The sequence below is a fragment of the Prunus mume genome, linkage group LG8, assembly GCF_029339155.1.
Source record: "Prunus mume cultivar Tortuosa linkage group LG8, ASM2933915v1, whole genome shotgun sequence".
In the NCBI taxonomy this organism is placed as follows: Eukaryota; Viridiplantae; Streptophyta; class Magnoliopsida; order Rosales; family Rosaceae; genus Prunus; species Prunus mume.
In genome coordinates this window covers 16,334,645-16,352,297 of record NC_142705.1, presented here as the reverse complement: position 1 = coordinate 16,352,297, position 17,653 = coordinate 16,334,645, and the positions used below count along the sequence as shown (strand labels likewise).

The window sequence follows — 17,653 nt, the reverse complement described above, 5'->3', positions numbered from 1 at the left end:
TCTACACGTCTAACATTCTCCCACTTGGTCTAATGATCATCAAAAACTCAATATCAATTACTGTAAGACGTATGGAATTCAATTCAACTATAATTCCTAATCAAGTCACTGTCAATCAAAAGAACAAGCATGGAACTATCAAGACTTATTGAACATTTCAATATTTCAAGGTCTTTATATTTACACATACTAGCTCTCAAGATCACATGAGACTTCCGTCAAGATATTAGAATGCATAATGATTATGACCGAACTTAATTTGTGTTTACAAAAGGTCACTTTCATTCATATGTCCTCCCTTAAGAGATTACCAAGATCTCTCCTTAATGACTCTGGTATGAATTCATGTCTTATGCAGTGACTGTAGCTAGCTATACTGCATTATGACATGTAACTAGATTCATTTGTCAAGAATAATAAACATAAAACTGAAGTCACATAATTTATTAAAAGAATTGAACCAAACAGTAGTAAACAAAATAACTGAACTGTCTCCAAGAAAATAATGAAATTAAGTAGAATAAAACTCGGCTTTCATTGATTTTGTGTGAGAATGTGAAGGTAAGAGTCCCACATTGGAATATTGAGAAACCTAGCAATGGCTTATAAGGAGTTGGGCTACTCCCCCCATTGCCAATTGGTTTTGGGGTGGAACCTCAACTTCCTTCATGGTATCAACTGATTTTCCCTTTGCCATTCATATGATCATTATACAAAATATATATACAAGTATGTAAAGAACAATCTACAGTTACAACAAGCTATTATTATAAACATATAATATGAGAATACCTCAGTTACATAAAAAAATTATAAAGAAAAGAAGACAATACCCGAGTAACAGAGAAGAAGAAAGGCAGCGCAAGAGAGCATTGAAGAAGACAGAGACCAACAGTAAAATCAAAGAAAAAGATTGGGCTTAAGAGGGGAGGAAAACACAAGTTGAGCATAGATAGAGTGTGAGAGGTCGATACCAAGGCAATAACACAGTGATAGGGCTTGAGTGGCCGATACCAAGTCGGCAAGGAAGAAACAGGGGCTATGCAAAGGGAATATCGGCTGTGTAGCACGGTAGAAAAGGCTCGATGAGCGTTGACGAGGCTCACAAAGGAAAGAGAGACGGCTCGATGAGCGATGACATGTAGCATCAACAAACAAGGGGAAAGTATGGAAACCATGATGAGAAACCATCAGAAATACATGAGAGAGAAAACCCAATATTGCAGACTAGGATAAGGCTTGGCGAGCGTTGACAAGGCTCACAGAGGGAAGAGAGATAGCTCGACGAGAGAGACGGCGCGATGGAGACAAAGAAGTGGATAAAGATTTCAAGTGGAGAAACCAACGATAGAGAGGTGTGGTCTCTAAGGGAAAGGAAAAGTTTGTTACTCTATTTCAACAGAGAGAAGTGGTCCAACATTGATGGATAACAAGGGGCTAGCGAGCCAAAATAGGGATAGGCAGCGGCTGTGTAAGAGAACAACAATGGCAGGATAGCATGACATGAGAAAGATAAAAGCCGGTGAGGAGAAGACTTGGTGAGCGGTGACGAGGCTCGCGGAGGAAACAAAAATCTGGCCATCATGGCCAAGGGAGATAAATGGAGCTGCCGTGGGTTGCCACGAGAGAGCTCAATGAAGGAGACGGTCCGCAATGAAGACGGTGCAGCAGAGACACAAAAATAACGAGCTAATAGAAGAAAGGGTTGCGGTGGTAAAATAAAGGTGCAGCTATAGCTAAGGTGGAAAGAAAAAACATATTCATCTTTGAGAAGAAGAGAGGAAAAAGCACTATACATACAAACACCCTTATGAGTGAGGAGTGAGGAGCGCCAACGACTCTCAATGTTGGCAATTGGAGGATCGCTAGTCAGCGTTAGCCATTAGCTCTGATACCATATAGAAACTTATTTTCCCTTTGCCATTCATATGATCATTATACAAAATATATATACAAGTATGTAGAGAACAATCTACAGTTACAGCAAGCTATTATTATAAACATATAATATGGAGTTGTGGCCTAATAACAACGTAACTGACAACTAACCATTTCCTATCCTTAGTAGGATTAAATATTGTAACTGAAATACTATTGTAACTCCCTAATATTTTGCATATAGAAAATGAATGGCATAACCAAAATGGAATCAAATTTCCCATTAATACTTTTGGGAATAACCTCATACAGTATATCAATCAACCAATGCAATTTCCTTTCATTTACCTTCTACCTTACAAGCTTGAAACAAAACCTTAATGCTTATTAGTAATCATAAATTCAATGAAAGGTAAAAGTGTCATTGATTAACCACTGTTAACTGAAAATATGAATTAACAAGAACAATTAACACATAAACAATCTTTGTTTGTACTAGCCTTAAAACCCTTAATGAAGAACTGGAACATTAAGTGATTAATCATGAACAATCAAAAACTAAATGTATGCAACAAGGAAGATCATTGAATGCCCCCACTCATCAAACACATGTTTTGCACCAAAAATGTATCAAGAAATAAGCATAGAACAAATCATATTATTTTCACCGAAATCGTTTCCTCAGGATTCAACTTTACTTCCTTCAATTTATTTCTCAAAATAGCACTTTACTAACTCATATCTTGAAAAACATATAACATGTCATGCATATTGGTCTTTAGTTGAGAAATAACAAAACTGTAATGAATGCATTAAACTTTATTCACTATGTACTTTAAATATCAATTAAATTTTCTTTAACCAATACAAACTAAAAACTGTAAACATTGTAAGAACTTTAGTAGCCAAAACAAACAGCCCATCACCCAAACATTAGTCATAACATATAGATGCATAAAACCAACACTTAAGATGTAAAACTTCAATGCGTCACGAACCAGAAAACAGTTCCAAGTATGCTTCAAAACCTTTATGAGCTTTATCAAAATAGAAAATAATAAGGTATTGAGTGTGAAGCCCAAAACTTTACATCACTTCTCCTACTTGGGCAAACACTCACTACTTTGCCACTTCAATATATAGTGCACCAATAACCTTATGATTATAAACACTGTGACAAAAGGGTGTAAAAGAACTCTCAAGGCGTGCTCCTAATGTACTTCACAGTATTAGCCTAAATGCACAAAACTATCAAGAAATTTCCAGCAATGATATGTGATTACTTTAGAATTTACCATAATTAATTTATAAGTCGGATTAGCATAAAAATTCATGGAAACAAACTAGAGACATTATTCTTCATATATAAAAATTATAGAAAATCATCCTTCTCGCCTAGTTTTGTCATTAGCTAATTCGAATTATAACTTCACCCTAATGGATGACACGTTAGCGTAGTTCAAAATTGAAAATTTGTCAACTAACAATAAACACCTCAAAATTTAGTTATCCTTATGCATTCTAAACATTCAACATTAAGTTCCATGTAGATGCAAAATAATTAATACCATATCACAAAGGTAAAATATAAAATATCACTTTATCAAGTTTAAACACTTTGAGCAATCAATCTTTCGTATCTTTCGTATCTTATATATTGCAATGTGCCACTTTTGATTCAAAACAAAATTAGTGAGCCTTAATTAGAAGTGCAATTTGATCCACACAACTCATTCAATTAAGAAATAACAGTAATACAATATCCGTAAACATGATCTAAGCTTCATATTGCATGACCTTACAAAACAGCCAATTTATTTTATGATGAACACAACCTTATGAATTAATCCAACTTTACATGATTCAATCCATCAAATACGAATTCATACTTTTAGACATGTGAATCAGTCCAACTATACATGGTTTAATCCAAATCACCTACGGATCAATCCTTTTACATGTGAAGTTGCATTGATGCTACAAAACATTCACTTAAATGCATACAAAAGACAACCAAGTCTCAAACATGTCCATACATCAACAAACAATATAGCCAAGCAAGAAAGTTCCAAAATAGCTCATGTTTCCCTTTATGTGATCAACAAAATTATCTTTCCTTGAGTCATGAAAACAACTTTTATGTGAGATTTATCAAAACTGATAAATTAAGATCACTATTAATAAATTATCATCAACAACTCAAACATGTGAGATTTATCAAAACTGATAAATAGGACATATATCATGTTACAATATCCATATGACAAAACAAAACCGTATATGCGCCTAATGGCGTTAAGGTTCATTGTGACATTCCGAAAAAGTTTTTAAAACACAAACATATCTGAATAAGTTGTCCCATAGTGCTTAAATATCTGTACATTATTGATTCACACCTGTGGGTTGAGAATCAAACATGTTTTTAGTGATCACCAAAAGAGTTAATATATGAATTTCTTTCGTAGGTTAAATTCTCACATCTGTGGATAGAGAGAAAATTCCTATTAATTCACATATATTGTCTTTTGAATCACTCCACCATGAATATACATGGATAAACTGTCCTCAAAATCTTTACTTAAATACGTTAATTTATACCTGTGGGTGTAAATTACCATATTCCAAAATCCCAGACAATAAACTGCACAAACTTCCTGATGCAGGACGCATATGACCTAAATTTATTAGTTGCCTAATGTATTTGTTAGTTTCCTAGATTCTCTAGTTTTCCCAATTCTAGTAGGATTTCTACTTTTCCAGATTTCCAGATTTTCTAGTTTTAAGTTTCCTATTTTATTTGGGTTAGGATTTCTGTTTTTAGCAAGGGATTTTTATCCTATTATGTCTAGGTTTTAGTTTTCCATAAATAACCCCATGTAGTTCTTTAAAATTCAGATTTGAATGTTGAGTAAACCTTTTCCTAGAACTCTCTGATTTCGTCCCTTAGGTCTGTATTTCTTCTCCTTGATCTCTGATATTCTTCTTGTTCTACTGTTTCTATCCTTTATCTCGTCTTTTCGATCTCTATTTCTTCTCCTCGGTCTCTTATATTCTTCTATGTTCTATTGTTTCAGTGCTTAATCTAATACATACAGGCTGTACTACATCACTTCCTGTGCAAGAAAATTCAATCTGTGGATGTAGAGAAGACCTACTAGTCTATGCAGTCTGCTATCCAGATTGTTCCATCATATTGTTATTAATATGTACAATTCCCATCTATGGACGGAGAATAATACAGAAGGCTACTAGTATAGATGCAATTATTGACCAAATTGTCGAATGAAAACCACTCTTGTAACAGCTAAGCCGTTGTGGCCTGCTTAGCTTATGCAATTGAGATTTTTAGTCTTTGATCAATAGCCTTTCAATTGAGATTTTTAGTCTTTGATCAATAGCCTTTCAAGCATGAATAATAAAGACTTTATATTGAAAAAGTGAAACAAAAGATTAGAAAACGATACATGCTTATGTAGCTTTCAGTTTTAGGTTTTAGCTTTCTGGTTTGGTATACTTTACAACATGCCCACATGTTTTCCCTCAAACAAAACACAAACCATAAGGCAGATGAAGCCAAATCGAAAAGCAGTGAAATCTTCATGCAATCATTTCATATTCAACAAGAAACATCATACCCCAATCCTTAAATATGGAAACTTGGTCAGAGGTAGCAAAAAGGAGAAAGAAGCCTTTGCAATGTGCCGCCCAATTGCAAAGTAGCAGAAGAGATGGATGATTACTTTCGGTTCTAAAACATGCAGCCTAGGCTCTGATAACACATGTAAACTTTATTAGTGACTGCACATGATAGAACACACATCAAGAATATACAAGAGCACATCTCCTCAATCCGATCCCTTCATACACTTATTCTAGATGGGGTGAATTCTTTTGTGTTGGTTGGCTTGATCGGTTGAGCAAGGGCACTTGTATTTATATGCATCTACCTAAGAGTCTTGCCCATCAAGAAACTCTTAAGAAGTCCTTATTGCATTAGGTTTATAACATCTAATCCACAATTAAGATAGGAATCCTTCTAGCTCTTATATTAGCCTTAAAACACTAACTTTAATAGAACTACAGGTTTAGTTGTATTTGAACTCCTAATTGATATAAAGTCTTAGAATCCTTTGATGATTATAAGACCACACTTTAATGGGTTAGACATCTACACATCTAACATTATTATCCAAAACCCCAAATCCAAGTTTAGCAAACTTACTTTAGAGAAAAGCATAAAATTTATAGACATGATCAGTTGAATGATTTTTTGATTAAATGCCCTATGATTTTTTGATTAAATGCCCTTCAACTTGAACTTTCTACTACTATAGAGTACCATTGTATGATTTTTCTATTTTTCTACTACCGTATCAATCACACGGCCGGTCCATTGATGTTGGAAGCCCTGTCCAGAGAGTGAAGTTAAGGCCCTGATTTTCTTAAAGAACAAAAACGTTGTTGACAAATTTATGAACAAAGCAACATTATTTTCTCATTCAGGGTGGATTTTTATGGGAAAAACTTAAGGGTTAAATCTAAAGATCAGGATTTAAAATACAAACATTGACATTAGGTTAAAAAGTTCAAAATTAAGGATTCACCTAATTTTTCTAGATTCAACATCTTAGTTAGAGAGAGAGAGAGAGAGAGAGAGAGAGAGAGAGAGAGAGAGAGAGAGAGAGAGAGAGAGAACAAGGAGGCCCATTTTCTTTTGTCCAAAAGCCTCTTTCTATATAAACTCCTGAATTTTCTTGTAAAAGTGGGCTGGACAAAAAAAACATTTGGAGGCTCTAAATATTTGGGGGCCCAGTGTTATCGTCCAGCCTGCACAAGCTATAGGCCAGGCTTGATATCAATGCTCCAATAAGCAGTAGTATAGATTAAGGAACATGTAGGTGTATATTTCCACCTGAGTTATAACATGTATAAGATTTTGTCTTCGAACTCATCCATGGAGTTACATTGGCTATTTCATGCTTTCATTACCTGCTTTTGGACACAGTGTACTAGATTTATGATGTTTTTGGTCATGCAAGCAATACATGGCTCTTCAAAAAATGATCTATTGCTTTCTCCACTATGCTTACTATTTCGCCTTCCAACTCACTCAAGGAGTGATACATTGGGTCTTTCATTTCATGGTACACTACCTGTTTTTGAACACAATGTACTAATTTTATGGTACATGGGAGCAAAAATAAGTAACTTATCGCTTTCTCCACGTTATGTATACTATTACGTTCCAATTAACCAAAGGAGTGATACAATATTGGGTCTTTCATAGTACACTACTTGTGTTATGCACACAATGTACTAGCTTTATGGTGTTGTGCGTTACTAGTACTACACGGGAGCGAAAAGAAGTAGCCTATCTACCAGTTTGCCTTCCAACAAATCCAAGGAGTGATACATTTGGTCTTTCATGGTACACTATCTGTTTTTGCACCCAATGTACTAATTTTATGTTGTTGTGTGTGGTCAATTAAAGTGGTATTGGACCAAAGTTCCATTCTCTTCAAAGGTGGTTAATTAGGTGGCCTTTCATGAAAATTTCAAATTGCTCTCTATGGCCAAACTCGAACATGTTACCCAAAATGTTAAATAATTATAAAATACAGGCCCGGCCCACATGTTGTACTGGCTAGGCAATGGCATAAGGCCCCTTAAAAAAATGGGGTCTTCTGTAACACCTTTTAACCCAAGAGATATAGTAGCAAAAAGGCCTTTTATGTGTGTAACTTATGCATATTTGGTTTTATTATAAATTTTTTGTACACATTTTTTTTAACTTTTCATGTAATGGGCCTCTTTTACATAAACTAACAAACTTAAGTTTGAAACTTTTACTAAATTTTTTGTTCAAAATAAGGTAACTATTGAACATAAAAGGTCTCAATTTTTATTTCAGTCCAAGGCTCCAAAATCAATGGACCAACCCTGATAAAAGAACGCGTCAATATCATCTCAACATACAGATAACATGTGGCTTGATGATCAAACCAATAATGGGGCCACAAATTACAACCATTTGAAAACATCAAAGTACCACTTCAAAACTTTATTGTGCATATATATATATATATATATATATATGTATGTATAAGAAAGGTAGACATAAATTACACCTTCAGAATACCATACATTCAAGCTTAGAGCTTATAAAGTTGTGGAGCCCGGATATCAAACATTCATGATGAAGATATACTTCATTGTTTGATGTATGAATGTTCCTTTTTCTCAGACATTTCAAGACTTCTGCAGTAGAACACGTCGTCGATATTCTCCGAGAGCCCATACCGGAAAGATATTTCGATATATTGCGTAATGCAATATACAATGCCTCATAAATAGTCCAGTAATTTCCTATAATGATACATGAAATAATATCAAAATATTTATATAAATATAATATACACAACAAAGAAGAAACTTGTGGACAAAATAGGTTTATACGAATCACCTGTTCAGGGAAGTCACCATCCTCCATTTGTGAATTGATCAATAACTTCATTCCACGATGGATGGGCGTTGGATCTATGTCGGCCTGAATTGATGACAACAACAAAAACCAAATATACATTACAAAAAGCTGAACAGTATATTCCTTACTCAAAAAAATAATACAGAACGAACGGCAAGAACAATGAGCTCCTTAAACTACTTCCTTAAACAAGCGTTTCCCTAAAAATTTTAAAAATCCTTTTAAATCAACCGAATATTTTACCTGTCCAGCATTAATGAGGGCTAACAAGGCCCAAGCAGTCTGGACCAAATGAGCGCGGTTGCCTTCTCGATTAGTATACACCTGTTTTTATTTTTTCAAGAAAGAAAGAAAAATAAGAGAGATGAATGTATAATATCGTGTGATCTATTATGGCTATATATGGATAAGTTATTGAATCAAAAATAAGAAATTCAATTACGAAAGAAATTATTGTATGATACTAAAATGCCGGCTATACTATAATTACTCATATAAACAACATGAAGATATTTCCATGGCGTTTATCTTGTTTTTGGTCAAGGCATGGCTATTATCTCTATGTTCCTAATTATGTTAGGATTGATGGATAATAATTGACAAAGAGAAAGAAAGTACATTGCATTGCATACCCTGGTTTGGCTAGAAAGATAACTCTCTCCCCATCCTCCATTAATTAGCTGCTTTGATAGTAAAAACTCACAAGCTTTCCTCATAATTGTGGGGCTATTGTGGTGGTTCTTCCCACAGGCTATTAACGCCTCTGTAGCAAACCATGTACCATATGTGTAGCAGATACCCCAACGTCCAAGCCTGTTAAAATGCCAATTATCCTCTATGTGTTAGAAAACAATTGGAAAAATTAATTTATTTTACGCTAAAATTAAGAAATTATTATATAGTATTGAAATGCGGCCATGTTAAATTTGTCCATGTGTTATCAATCTTCGGTTTCAAATACCTCGCTATAATAATAAGTTGTCTAAAACAAAATAAATTACCATGAACCATCAGGGTTTTGTGTGTCTTCAATGTAACGAATTCCTCTTGATATGCAACTGTCTATTTCTTTGCTTCGATGCTTGGGATGCAATTTCCTGAAGAGCACTAAAGCTTGAACTGCTGATGATGTGCACTCTACATACCTGGAATATTTAAAGCCCCATTAATTTGCAAGTGTTAGAAAAGCGGAATTAGAGAGTACCTGTGTGTAACAGAAGTTTTTTTTTTCTTTCAAGAATCGTACTCTCGTTCGATAAGACTATCTTCGAAGAATTCTATGGGGTTGAACTTCTGCAAAGAAGAAATAGAAATTGTTGAACTGTATGGCCTTGCTAAGTTCATCCTTATATCGCTTGTATTATAAAATTTAAAAAAAAAAAAAAATTACAAAATTGCTATTGTGCATATATACATTTGGAGGGTTAAAATTAATTACCTCCACCCAACGGGGTGCACTTTGAGGCTCCCATGCAGTAAAACCACCATTGGTGCTCTGTATTAAAAATTAATTAAAGAAAGGAAATTCATTTAATTAGCTAGCAATTCGATGTGTACCATAGTTGGTTTTTTCCTTACTTGCAAAGAAAGAATGACATTCACTGCATTGTAGAAACATTCTGTATCCATTTTCTCTCCAACTAGATCTGGTGACATTTGTGAGAGCAGGAGTGCAGCCTGTAATTGAAAAGAATTCGATGCATGATGACTCAATATTGTTCATTATTTAATTGACAAATTCTCCACGTTGAAAAGTATTAAGTATATAACGAGGTATTATTGACACTCCAAACTAATCATCCAGCACTTCCCATCCATCTTTTATACAAACACAAACAAAGTGCATTAGATTTTCGGAGTGCCAATAAAAATTCCCATGTTACAAGAGTGACATCTTTAAAGTAGAAAAACTCTATAAACCTTTAATCCTTCCGCAGTGCAGTCGGAGACTTGCCAGCCATGATCTGGAATTGAGAATGTCCATGCACCTTTAGATATGTGTCGGTACATAGCAGTGAAGTTGCCAGAAGGATTGTCTTTAACCTTAATTCAAAATACGTGTATGATTAATTACTTACTGATTATATAAAAGTATTATATATGCATATATATATATATATATATATATATATATCACCATTTAACCTGTGAAGCCTTGATGAAGTCATGTGCCTTCCGAAGTGTTGGCCCAAACTCTTCGTTTAAGTTACAAGAGAGTATTGCTTGAATTGCCAAAGCTGCATCCCACGTTTGACTGCCAAAGCCCTATATATATACATAGTACAAAAAGGCATATGTGGCATCATTACAAAACATACGTTTAATTGTATATGTTCGGAAACAATAATGTTACGTGTACCACAATTACTAATCACTAGATGACCCCACCAATACATATGGAACCCAGCTGTATAGAGAGGTGGTCAAAAAACGTGGTACAAATTGCAATGGCCATTGGGAAATTCATTTATCAAAACACATGCATACATGTTAATATGTATATCGAAAAATCTTCTCTTATCATGCAAATTACATTAAACTCAAGCTATGCTCCTGGGAAGTAGAAAAACTACTGGAATGGAGCTGGAGGGGTTGGGCTGAGAGTTAGGCATTGATTAAGAAGTGGGCTAAAGTTGCATATAAAAAAATAAAATAAAAAAGTGAAGAAATTTGGGCTGTGGGCTGGGCTATAGCTCATACAACTCACAATTGTGTCATGCCCTTAAATTTAGACTATTGATTGGGTTAATTTTTATCTGTATTTATGATTTAGGTTTACATTGGACAAGTGAACATTACTATAGTCTATATATATATAGTTTTCATTGAGAGATCCCTCAAATAAGCTTATTTGAGGGACACCTCTTGTAGGCCCCACTAATCCAAACCGTCTATTTTGTACATACTCATTCAAAGATCATCTCTACAAAAAATTACTTGAATCCGATATCATTTGACCACTCATTTGAGTTATAGAAATTTTAGTACTTTCTTGAAGCATCGTGTTCATTGATTTGTAAAACACAATTGGATGTCAAAACGGTTTCCGATTTGTCTAATTTTTTGTAAGGACGATCTATGAATGAAGACCTTAAAAATAGATGGTTTGGATCATTAGAAAAAAATTTGTATGGTACCCTAAAGGGCGTCCCTCAAATAAAATTATTTGAGGGATCCCTCAATATAAGGGGACTATATATATATATATATATATATATATATGCACATTAGTTTTGCACTAAGAACTAATTAGTCGTAACGAATAGAAGATGAGCAATATGAAGGCTTGGCATAAAACTAGCAACGTGACTGGACTGAACAGGTCAACTTGGTTCGAATTTTGACCAAAATTAGTGAACTGTTTAAGAACATAATATAATCGATCCAACCCAGTATGGGTCATGATTTACCCTTTTATAATATAAAGAGCTTAGACCCATAAAATTCATTTTAAATCACCTACAACCCTTTCTTTTAGTTTTCTATTTAAAACACCCAATTTTTTCAAATAATACCCGATGACTAGGATCTAACTAAGCAAGTTACCTAATATAACTTAAAATCTGATTTATTGTATTTTTTGGATTCCAAAACCACCCCTATTTATAAGTTAATGTGTTATGGGGGTGTGACTAATGACACCCGTTGAATTTGGAAATATATCCAAATAGTTGTAATGGATGTAGGAACTAATTTAAAAACTTATTTGAAATTAAATATTAAATTCCACATTAAAGTATTAGAAATTACGACTAGTAATCTATTTTTGAATTCATTGTGTTTACTAGTAATCTATTTAAAGTATTAATAATTTAAATTCAATATTAAATTTAGGAATTAATGTTGTTTTCTTTTTATGAATTATACAACAAGTATTCTTTTTTATTATAGTTTTATGAATAATAGTGTACATTCTAATTATGTTGAAAAATAATTTGATAATCTATTTATTGTTTTGTTTTTAAAACATTTTTTTTAATGAACCTATTTTTTCTCCAAATGTTGTACCTAGTAAAACAATTTACCTAGTATAATGAACCTATTTTTTTTCTCTAAATAATGTACCTTTTTTTTTCTCTAATAATGTATATATAGTAAAACAATGTACCTAGTATAATGAACTTATTTTTTTCCTTCTAAATAATATACCTATTTTCAATTTATAAAAAATGTGCATAAATTTCAATTATACAACGTACCTATGACTCTCTCCATCTCCTCCTCACTCATAGTCTGAGCCTTTACGTTCCTCCACCCTAATCTCCTTTCTCACTCATAGTCTGAGAGCCTTTACATTCCTCCACCCTAATCTCCTTTCTCACTCATATGCTCCGTAGTTCAGCCACCCGCTATATTGCATCGTCTCACTTCTAGGATTTTAGTGATTAAATTATAAAAATATGTAATAGAAAAAAAATCGGCTCAGCTTATCTGATATCAAACCGACCAATTCGGTTCAGCTACATACTTCATTTTAGACCAAACTGGGAACCGTACCAAACTGCTTGGGTAATACGGTCCGGTTGTGGGTTTGGTGGGCAGATTGTGCGAACCAACTCATGTATAGTATAATTACCTGAATTTTCAAGCCATCTTCAGCAACCCAAAAAAAATCTGGTATTCTTGCTAGATGAAGTTTGTAAGCTTCTGAATTTGGATCCTCAACCCAACAAGCAATCATAGACAATGCCTGCAATTGAATTATGCTATTAATTAATGAAGAGAACTCTCTTTCTCACCTCAGAAAAGGAAAAAGAAAAAAAATATAACATTCAATTTTTAAAATCTTGTTACAGAAAATCTCATATACTAACCACAAAAAATAAAATAAAATAAATAAATAAATAAAAATTAACCTTCAACTAAAACATCAACTAGCTTTTAGTTTAGTGGTACTGACTTGCTAGCTAATGAATGATTAGAAACCAAATTAATTATGTTACACATACCTTTGGGAGATTTCCAATGGCAAAATATCCACTATTCTCGTCCTCATAATGTACGTGCTCAATTGCAGCTTTCAGCGCCTTCTCTCTCAAGCTAGAAAATGGCCAACGACTGAGAAGTGGTTCAGCAACATGGTAAAGAAATCCCCATAGAATATCTTGCACCAGGGGAGTTGGATAGCACTGATCCTCCTGATCAAATAGGATTGGATTAAACACTTTATTTATTATATAAACAAGTTTACTATATATATATATATGTTTTTTTTTTCTGTTTATGTATGAAACCATGAAGTAATGTACCTTGGCAACCTTGTTCCGGGCTTTAGCCCAGTTTATTTCATGGTAAGGCATAGTGTAGAGCTCTTGTCTTAGTGATCGAACCAATTCAGTAATTGGACCAACAGACTTCTTGCCATATAAGTATGACATTGGCATGGAAACAGTCCGGGCAAGGCCCAACATTTTTCCTGTGTTCATAATTATATTATCATTGTTTTCTATTTTAAAAAAGAATAATATATAACTGGTCAGATTTTCTCTTACATGGACGTCGTGCAGATGTCATGTAATTTTCTACTACCCCTATCTACTTTCCTCTCTATTTATAATGAAGTCCACACAATAATAATATGTGGACGTATGTCCAAATGAGAGAATAGTTGTTATATTGGGAAGTATTCTCATGTTAGTACGATATGTTTATGTTGTTAGACTGTAAACTTGAACTATTTAACATTTGAGTATTAGTGCTTTTAAAAATGTCAGAGTACTTTCATTTAGGGATAGGAGTTTAAGTTTTAATTCTCAGGTCTTGGCTTTAGAGGGTAGAAACCTAACTTCTAAGCACTTAAGCGGTTTCTGCACTATTATTTGTGCTCTAATTCTGCATGTGTTTCACCTGCTGGACTCGTACGCACGCATACTATGCTAACTGTTTGAACCACTTTAATATCTCACCACTACTTGCGCATTCAACAGACTTGTTTCCAGTAGTAGCTCGCTTTGAATTTACTGAAAGAGTTAGAGTAACCAAGAATTCTCATCTTATATATATTTATATACTTTAGCAGCAGCTTCAAAACAAAAGATGTGTAAGTTTCATGACCAACCTGGATGGATGGGAGATGTTTTTGGTAGAAGCCATAACTCAGGCGGCGTAGGATTGCAGCCTGAATACTCGTACACACCTAGCACCTATATCACGCATGCATATGCATTTGGTAAAGCTTTCAACTTTTGTAACATAATTGATAAAATATTGTGTACTTATATGAAAAATACATGCTTTCGGTTACATAAATCTTAACAAAAATTATTTTGTGGTATAGTTTGGCCATTTAATTATGTGAGAGTGATAATTTCATTTGGACAAAAAATAGTTTCAATATTATGAGTCGATCATATATTTGGAGTCCGGATCTACTGTCTCCATTTTCACAAAATGTGACATTTTGTGAAAAATCAAAAGTCCAAAATGGCAAGTTTTGCTCTCCAAAGAATCAAAAGTTGGTTAGACTTGTGACCTAACATTATTGATTAGATTGGAGAAAAGAAACTAGAAGGATTGCATCTCCAAATTTTCTGTAGAAAATTGATGTGTACGTACAGAAAGAAGAAACTTTCCCCAAGAAGGGATTCCCTCTGCACCACCATGGTCAAGAATCCATTTTCTGGCTCTAGCCATAGCCGTGTCTTCACCATCATCAGGACCCTCTCCAAGCAGCCTTAAGGCAACGTAGTTTTGCGTTGACCCAAATATTGTGCTTTGACCTTCTATGTGCAGCCCCCAACCTCCATCTTCATTCTGCCCAAATTTTTCGTTAAAAACAAATTTTCTTATGCAAATGACTAGTCATAGATGAAATTAATAAGTACCTGATGATTGTATAAGTAGCGAATCATTTCCTTCTGGTGTTGTTGTCCTAAAACTGCATTAAGCGATCCAGTCACGTACAATGCTATTATCTGCGTGAGTGCATAAATGGATGTATTAATTATCTCAATGATGTCCTTTTATTTTATTTTTTAAGTTAAGGGACATTTTTGTAGAGCCCATATAGCGCTAAACATTCGTTTAGGTCCACTGTATAATGTCATCATATGATCAAAACTGCTTATTTTTAGATCAACATTTAAACAGCACCCTTGCAAAAATGTATCCAAATTAGAAAAGATTTTAGTCATCTAACTATGATCAAATAAACAGACAACCTATTATAAACAATGAAAAATTTCACGATAATAATCAAATGGTTAAACGATTTTCGATTTGGCTAATTATTTGTAGAGATTTTCCTTGAACAATGATATAAAAAAGAAGAAGAACAGTTTTGATCATGAGAGTTGGCATTGTAGAGTGGGCTACACGAGTAGTTAGCACCGTATTAACTTACGAACTAGTTAACACTTGAAACTATATGCATGTACATGAATTTGTTACGTACAACAGAAGAGAGATCTATTACCGTAGGTGGAAGGAAAAACAAGGGACCAGCAGATTCAACAGCCCAATGACCGTCATGGGTTTGAATGGAAGAAAAGAAGCAAAGAGCCCTTCTCAGTGTAGTTGTCATTGCTTTTTCTGTTATCTCCTCCGTTTCCTCCACCTTCACTGGAGCTGGTATGGGTCCACAGTGGTTTTCCTTCCTAAGCTGTGAGTTTAAATTCCGCATCAAAGATTAATATGTAGTTGTTCATTTCGTTACAATCAGTAAAAGACTGTCATGTTACGTCAGATCAGTTGGTAAAAAAGTTCAGATAATAACCAGTGCTACTAAAATAAAAAAAATCTTGAACTTCACAAAATCTAATGTGAAAAATTAAGTTGAATATTTATCAAGAAAGAAAATGCTCAAATATTAACCATATGATCATAACATACATGTTGAAAGAACTACGTATCGTAATCGTTGTGGTAATTGGATCTCTGTCTCTCATTTAGATTCAGTTATTAATATATAGATAGTCTGATAAGGTTTCATCATACACACCTGCAATCTCATCAAAAGATCAGCACTTTGTTTGATTCGAAACCGGTTTTTCTTAAAATTCTCACGAACCCTTTCGACTTCTTCTCGTTCTTCCTGTGTTCCGGCATCTGGATCAAACTCCCAATGTTGTCGACCTACGTGATTGTTTACGGTAGTCAACCAAGGTCCACCTTCGGCTATCTTCAACTTCCACATTCTATATACAAAGAAAAATGACGAGATCATCAAATCCTACGTTCATTATTTTTGACGAAGTAATACTTATAGTTTATTAATTAAGTAACCAAGTTTTCAGGCTAAAAGCTTAACTATCTTTACCGATCAATCAGCTAGCCATATGCATGGCATTGGAAGCTGTTATTATGATCATATTAACAAAGAATATAACATACATATATACAACATAATGTAAATTCTAGTTTGGATTCTGCCTTATTCGCCAGCAAATTATGATTTGACATATGCACAACAATAATTCATAAAAAATAAACTTCCACACACATGTCAAACTGTTTTAGGCTCCTCAATTGTAAATAAGGAGTGCCAGAACCAGAGGTTGAAGGCTGCGCAGTGCATTTGGAGAAGAGTTATGGGCTTCTTATATAGGAGAAGCGGCCAGGGTTGGGGTGGGGGGCACTGTAATTGTGAGTCCAGTTGAGTAATGAGGCGGTGGTTAGGCCGAGCTCCTCTATGTGGCGTTTCAGTGCTCATATTAATTTCTTATCTCCATTACTGCTAGTTAATAGGATCGTGTACGTACCCACCTTCTTTCGGCATAACCTAAAAAGAGGGTGTACTGTGCTGTCCTTAGCCTCTGCATCTTTTGTTGACACAAACCATAACGAGGGTACTTACGTACAGTGTCTCTTTATGGTCATTCAAAAAATAATAATAAAAACAAACAAACAAACCTTTTAATGCAATGTTAATAATTACCACCAAAACCAAAAAGGAAGCAGTGCAGTGTTTATTATTTGTTAGATTTTTCACTAAATTTTGATACTGGATGAATAAAAGTTAAATGAAAAAAAAACTAAGTAAACTTTGTATTTCAAAAAATAAATGAAGTTTGGATTTCCTCCACTGGGGTTTTTATGGTAAGGTTTTAACGAGGTTACTTTGTAGCACCTAGGGAGGCCATGATCTCTGGTTGTATTGTTGATGTTTTCAGTATGAATGAAAGCTCTTGACTTGATAAAATTAAAATAAAATAAATGAAGTTTTAAAAATTAAAACTAGAAAGATAAAAAGAGTTGCAGCAAGGATGGTTGTAATGTCACAATCCACACTGATGAGGGTGTTTGAGAATGCTACTTCTAGATGCGCCGGCCCTCGCCAAAAGAAACAAGGGC

At 34.2% G+C, this 17,653-nt stretch overlaps 1 protein-coding gene across 1 annotated transcript; it reads right to left on the bottom strand.

Annotated features, from left to right (window-relative positions):
• Positions 1–8,066: 8,066 nt before the first annotated feature.
• Positions 8,067–16,496, bottom strand: LOC103339316 (lupeol synthase-like). The gene is made up of 18 exons (XM_008242585.2): positions 16,302–16,496; positions 15,777–15,962; positions 15,187–15,276; positions 14,918–15,115; positions 14,421–14,505; positions 13,612–13,778; positions 13,312–13,500; positions 12,939–13,052; positions 10,508–10,627; positions 10,283–10,405; positions 9,941–10,039; positions 9,801–9,857; positions 9,609–9,655; positions 9,364–9,507; positions 8,995–9,175; positions 8,606–8,686; positions 8,342–8,425; positions 8,067–8,244 (listed from the first exon to the last, which is right to left on the bottom strand). The coding sequence occupies exons 1-18, from the start codon at positions 16,494–16,496 to the stop codon at positions 8,128–8,130; spliced, it is 2,277 nt and encodes a 758-aa protein (XP_008240807.2). The 3' UTR covers positions 8,067–8,127.
• Between the last annotated feature and the right edge of the window lie 1,157 nt (positions 16,497–17,653).

Bases quoted from the DNA above. Each gene is read 5' to 3' on its own strand.
- LOC103339316 (XM_008242585.2), bottom strand. From the start codon at position 16,496: ATGTGGAAGTTGAAGATAGCCGAAGGTGGACCTTGGTTGACTACCGTA. The intron at 15,116-15,186 runs GTACTTATTAAT...AAATTTGGGCAG, and splicing joins GCTACTTATACAATCATCAG to AATGAAGATGGAGGTTGGGG. The intron at 9,656-9,800 runs GTAATTAATTTT...TCTTCTTTGCAG, and splicing joins GTGCACCCCGTTGGGTGGAG to AAGTTCAACCCCATAGAATT.